The sequence below is a fragment of the Dromaius novaehollandiae genome, chromosome 20 (assembly GCF_036370855.1).
Source record: "Dromaius novaehollandiae isolate bDroNov1 chromosome 20, bDroNov1.hap1, whole genome shotgun sequence".
Classification (NCBI taxonomy): Eukaryota; Metazoa; Chordata; class Aves; order Casuariiformes; family Dromaiidae; genus Dromaius; species Dromaius novaehollandiae.
Window position 1 is genome coordinate 3,095,692 of NC_088117.1, and position 6,223 is coordinate 3,101,914.

The 6,223-nt window shown below is 51.9% G+C and overlaps 1 protein-coding gene across 1 annotated transcript in view; it reads left to right on the top strand.

Moving 5' to 3' along the window:
- FKBP15 (FKBP prolyl isomerase family member 15) overlaps positions 1-4,257 on the top strand; it is a 28,975-nt gene extending 24,718 nt beyond the window's left edge. Inside the window, exons 26-29 of the mRNA XM_026113816.2 lie at positions 405-512; positions 733-1,505; positions 1,726-1,816; positions 2,328-4,257. Coding sequence (XP_025969601.2) covers positions 405-512; positions 733-1,505; positions 1,726-1,816; positions 2,328-2,402 — 1,047 coding nt within the window. The 3' untranslated portion in view covers positions 2,403-4,257. The remainder of the gene's footprint in view (positions 1-404; positions 513-732; positions 1,506-1,725; positions 1,817-2,327) is intronic.
- The last annotated feature ends 1,966 nt before the right edge of the window (positions 4,258-6,223 follow it).

A 6,223-nucleotide genomic window follows, 5' to 3' on the forward strand; every position in this document is an offset into this window, starting at 1 on the left:
TTCCCCCCGCAATGGAATCACTGGGTATCATATGATATGTTTCTAGTAGCAGGGTCTATAGAGGAAGAAAGAATGTGATTCCTGATTCTAGCTGCCCACTCTGCTGCTTGGTCTTTAGAATAAAACTTGATTTAAGATTTTAAAGAATGATAGAAAATTAATGGCAGCCTGTCTCAGCTCTGGAGAGATGGCTTTGGTGTGTGTATAATGTTTTATTATCTAAACAGCATGACTATTCTACTTCGGTATTGGAATTTCTAATGTGAAAAAATGAATTCTTTGAAACCAAATGTGTTTTGGTGGGTTTATTTCCTCGCCTGGAGGAGGATCTGATTTTTGGGGATCCAGTGCTTCACAAGTTTTAATGAAACATGTCCTTTTGTTTCTTTCTTTTATTCTTTCAGGTAAAGAAGATCATGAATGGTGTGTTTCAATCTCTTCGGGGTGAATTTGAACTGGAAGAGTCATACAGTGGCAGGACCGTTCTGGGTGTTGTCATGAACACTATTAAGGTACAACTGAGATATTTACAAGGTGATAAATGTGAAAGAAGGAGGTTTGGGCTAAAAGCACCAATCTGTATTGTGAGTCTGAAATAACTGTTAAGGAGAAGTTTGTCATGGGTAGCAAAGAAGCCCAGCAGTGGGAGAAGATGCCCTAGATGAACTGCTGCAGATCCCTGTATAACCTGCATTCTCTCTACTCATTTTTTTTTTTTTTTTTTTTTTTAAGACTGTAACACTGCAGCTACTCCATAGGCAGCAAGAGAGACAAGAGCATGACAGCAAAGCGGAGGGATCTGGAACAGGAGCAGGGGAACAGGAGGAATCACTTGGAGCACAGGAAGACCGCGGAGAGCCCATACAGCATAGCCCAGCACAGAGCGCTACGTGCCCAGATGATCCTGGGGATGTAACCACAGGCTCCATTGTGTCTGACCAGGAAGGCGAGTCTGCTGCTCTGGCTGCCAGGCCAAGAACTCCTGAGGAGGAACAGGCCACACAAAGCAGTGGAGTGTCAGAGGAGGAGAAGGCCCTAGGGGTTCATGGGGAACATTCCTCCTCAGGGCCTGAATCCTGTTTGAATCCTGATGAGGGGCTGTTGCTTGCAGGACAGCCTGTTCCTTGTGTGGATGAGGACTTTGCTTTACCTGAGCAAAAGGAGGAGAGCGGTTCCATCAGGATAGCTGAGAATGGATTCAGTCCCTCAGGAGTATCTTTGCAGGCAGAAGCTGGAGAAGCTTCTGTTCTAGAAACAAAGCCAAGAGAAGTGGATGTGGCCATGCTTCCAGAAAAGCAAGCTGTGGAGAAGGCAGAGGAGCTTGTGGGAGATTTAGAGCCCCCTCCCTTAAACAGTGAGGGAGGGAGCTGTACAGGCACCTCTGATGGGGATAGCTTTGAGGAGCCTGCTTCAGTATCCAGTGCAGAAGAGAAGAGTTCAGCTATCATCAGAGAAACCCCAGGACACCAGGACCTGGGCTCCAGCCCCAGGCAGAAGGATTCCAGGTAAGCTAGGGGTAGCCAGAGTCTCATTTTCCTGCTGATTGCTCAGGCTAGCACGGCAGCTTGCCCAGAGGTGCAGCCCTCCAGCGGCTGGTACAGCTATGCTGGTAGTGTGGGACAGCAGTTTTGCTTGAGTGATGAGATCATTCTTAATATAACATGTAAAAGGAAACCAAGATCCCGTCATCAGCAGGTGAACTGCTAATGCTTTACCTTCTTCTAGCCTTTTCGAGGATGACAACTTCTTTAAAACGGCATCTCATAAACCACTGAAGCCTCGAGTTCCATCTGAGGAGGAGGATGAGGAGGAAGTGGTAAGTTTGTATCTTTCCATTCCCACTAAACTGCTCCAGGCGTTAACCTGTAGTTTCTCTGTGAAATCCCTTCCATGGCAGTGGGAACTGATTGACTCCTGGCAACTGGGGTCAGAGCTTCCCATACACTCTGTTTTAAATTTGCAATACCTGGGACTGTTTCTTGTTGAACTTAGAGCTGCGTGGGATATGATAGTGACAGCAAACTCATGCTGACATAAAGTTAGTAATATTGCCCATGTTAATGAATTATCATCATAAAGCTGTAGCACTTTCCATTGTGGCTCTAACCTTACAAGAACCTCAGAAGGTTGTTAGTGTCCTATCCCTCTCCTGTCCCTTTTAGTCTTTAAGCATCTCTCTTAGATTAAGACATAACGTGGAAAACACGAAAATATCAATATATAATCTCCCTATAGTTGATGGAGATTTCAGAGCCTCTGAGTTGTATAGGAATTGCTAAAGACTGGGAAACTTAAGACTGACAGTTTCCCTCTGGTTTCACTTCCAGAGCATGAAGGGGCGCCCCCCTCCAGCTCCACTCTTTGGTGATGATGATGATGATGATCTGGACTGGCTGGGATGAAGAGCTGTCTGGCAAGCCTGTGAGCCATCTCCCTTGGGCATGGCCTCCTTGTGTGCACTTGGCACTTATGAACTGCCTATATGGGATAGTTGTGAACAACCAGGGACTTTCTTGTATTGCAGGCTGATGGGGTCTGAGAGCAAGAGGCTCTTTGCACTCTTGAACACTTGGACCTATCTTTGTGACCTGAGAAACATGCACAGAGGTAGGGCCTAGCTGGAGGAACTGACCAGTCTTACTGCATGTTTGTATTGCTGTCCTGCTTACATGAACCCTTGATTCATTAATCTGAAACTTCATGCAAATATGAACTTTGTGAAGTGTTTCAGAAGAACAAGCTGGGCAGAACCTTGCATTAGGTTATGATTTAAAAAACAGACTAAAATCTCTCCTTCTTCCCCAGTGAGGATCTCTTTGGAATATTTCTATGTTAGTCCCAAGAGGTGGCTCCCAGGAGCTCTACACCGGCTCATTGCCATGTGCTTAGCAATGGAGATGAGAGATTCAGCCAAGAGATCCAGGGCAGGTGCATTTCATGAGCCACAGGGTCTGCACAGGCGGCTTGTGGAAATCCCAGGGGCTGAGGCAGTTCAGGTTGGGCCGGCTGAATGTTCAGAGCTGCAGCACATGTGGTGCTTTCTGACCCAAGGCCTGCTTGGCAGAGGTGCCCTTTAGCAGTGCCAGCAACAGGGGCTCTGTTGGACCAATGCTTCAAGCACAGATGTAGAATCTAGTAATTGCTGTTTTGAGAAGCCAAATCCCCACCCATGTTTTACCGAGCAGCCTGAGGTTCCCCCAGGCCTCACGGAAGCGACTCACTGCACAGACTGTGTTACACTCGCCTTTTCTCACTCTGTTCACAGGCAGAGAGGAGATCTTTTTCTGGGTTGTGTTTCATTGGCAGAGGAAGCCCCTCATTAGCAGCAATACAGACATGTTAATGTGCTCCTTGTCTAGAGAGAGAGAGTTACTGTAGGCTGCCAAGCCTATCTCCTGTGCCTTTTTCTCTGCTGCTGCTTAAAGTGTCACGATCATGGCACGAGGTAAAAATACCAAATGGCGGCTGGACAAAGGCTAGGTTAGGTTCTAGCATGTGCCAGGCAACCAAGGGTTTGGGATGTAACTTCTCAGTCTAAGTGGAGCAAAAGAGGAAAGCAATGAGGATAGACAACTGGGCAACCAAGTTTAATCTCTGTCACTTTTAGTTCTAGGCTCGCCTGCACTAACACAACTAGAAAGTATAAGTGGTTCTTAGTGTCTTTAAAAACAAGTGGAAAAAACTTTCCCCTTAATAAAATGGGAGTTCTTAAAATAATTCCACTGCCGTTTAAGTTCTACAACTGGTCTCAGCTTCTCTGAACTGAACTTGATCTACTCCTCCTAGGTGCAATTTCTTGGAAGAAAACAAAAACACTGGGCATTCCTGTGCTTAAAATGTAGCAGTGCACCAGGTCCCTGCCCCTGCTTTGCACTGTGTGCTAAATTGCCAAATGCAGCTAAAATTGTGGATGAGACCAAAGCCTGTGACCTAGCCAACTGCTCACACGTGAATGCTTGTGGTGTGGGGTGAGTGTTGCTGGGGTTTCCTTGAGAGCAGCTCTACTGGTCAAAGTACTGAGTAATTATTCAGTGCTGAATGATAGTGTGTGAAACCCAGATCTGTGGGTCCCCTTCTTTGTGATGGTCTGAGTGTAGAGACCCTGAAGTGGCCTTTGGAAGCCTTGTCTGTGGTAACCTCTTAGGGGAGGTAGTTACTAATACTAACAAATTCCACTTCTCGTTTCCAATTACGGATAGACAACCTGACCAATTTGCATTTCACTTTTTGAAAAATAAAGTGCAATTAAACCCGTAATTTTTTTTGTTAATTTTGCACGGCCTTTGAAATCTAACTTAGCTCTGATTCCTTTTGATCTAGAAACTACATGGGTGAAGAGCAATTTTTGTGGCTAAAGCTCAGTAGCTAAAACTAAACTGCATCTCTCCTCTGCATGTGCTTTCACCCATGGAAGTAGCAAGCTCTGGAGCCTAAGACCCCTGGCAGTGATGGATTTGCCTAGTCCAGGCCTGGGGCAGATGCTTTTTTGGGGGCTGTTTTGGCACCTGGGCATTAATCTGTGGGCAGGAGGAGGGTGGATCATGGAGGGCACAAGCTGCACCCCACAGAGATGCACCCAAGAGGGGGCTGCTGGGTGGACCTCCTCCAGGGGCCTGGTGGAGGTGAGGAGCCCTCACCCTGAGCTTCCCTCCTTTATGGCTGCTCCTGTTGGCTGTGCTGAGATGGAGGCAGCATGTTGTGCTCCTGAACACCTTCACTCTGAAACCGTCCCTGCCGTGGGTCCACAGAAGCACACCAGGGAGAGAGCGCTCCGCAACAGCGTGTGTCTTTAATATGGTCAGGAAGTGTCTCGGGTCAGGGCTGGCCCCGGGACCTCCTATGCCTGTAGCTGCCACATCCCTCCGCGTGCGCGTTACCACCTCTCGCAGTCGGGCTCTTGGACACTGCTCTGCATACCACCATGGGCTTTTTCCCCTTGTTTTTAAATGTTTCACCTACAGAAAAGCAATAGAGAATGGACATTTCCCATCCCCGTTAACCCTGCCCTGGCCGCCTGACGTGATGGGGGCAGCTGCCCCGGCCGAGCTCCCTGGAGGGCCGAGGCGCCCCGGAGCCTGTTGAACCTGCCTCACGCAGGGCAGGCGAAATTAAACCCTGCTGGCCAGCCAGGCTCGCCTGCAGGCAGACACCAGCCCTCTCCTGGCAGGTGGAGAAATGCAGATGCAGGAGGTTTCCAGAGGAATGTTCCAGCCTCAGGGACCACAACACCAGGAAGCAACTCCGCACTGCAGCTCCCACCGAGCTGCCGCCGGCCGGAGGGCTCCGGGGAAAGTCGTAAACGTGATCTGAGCGCAGCCAAACCCCTGGAGAGCGCTGGAATAAGTTAATTTTTAAAGAGTCCGATGCCCCAGGGGCCACACGTGCAGCAGCCACTGGCTGCAGCTGAGTGAGCTGCGGCCCCCTCCATGCACCTGGGCCACATCCTGGGAGGTGCTGAGGCCTCCCAGCCCCATCCTGGGGCCTGTCACTGGGAGCCTCGCCAAGGGCTGAGGCAGGCGCTGACCCTCCAGAGCCGGGGCCGGGTCCTTCCCGGGGGCCCAAGGCAGATCAGGATCCCGGCGCGGTCCCTGCAGCCCGGGGGGGCGATGGTGGGGTGCCAGCACCGGCAAGGGGAGCGCTCAGCCCCATCCCGCTGCCCCGGTCCCGGCCTACTTGAGGAAGACGAGCAGGAAGAAGGTGGAGACGATGAGGACGAGGATGCCGGCGGCGAAGCCCAGGCGGAGGTTCTCCATGGAGGCGAGGGGTGGCTGCGCATCCACCAGCAGCCCCCGGCCCAGCAGCCCCTGGCCCGGCAGCCCCAGCACGAAGGCACCCTGCGCCTCGGGGCCGCGCCGCAGGCCGCAGGGCGACACCAGGCCGCTCACCGCGAAGACGGGCACACGGGTCGCTTCTGCCGCCGAGGAGCGTGCCAAGGCCCGGCCACGGCCCTCCTCCTCCTCCTCCTCACCCCCGGGCCGCGGGCAGGCACCGCGGAGGAGGCCCAGAGCCAGCGCGTCCCCGGGGCCGCCCGCCTCGGCGCCGAGGGCCACCTCAGGCACCAGCGTCACCATCCTGCAGAAGGGGCAGCTGACGAAGGCGACGGCGGCGGCGCGGCAAACGAGCTTGCGGAGGCAGGCGAGGCAGAGGGAATGGCGGCAGGGCAGCTGCTGGGGCGCCCGGCCCGCCCCGGCCGCCCGGTACGCCTCGTAGCAGATCCCACACT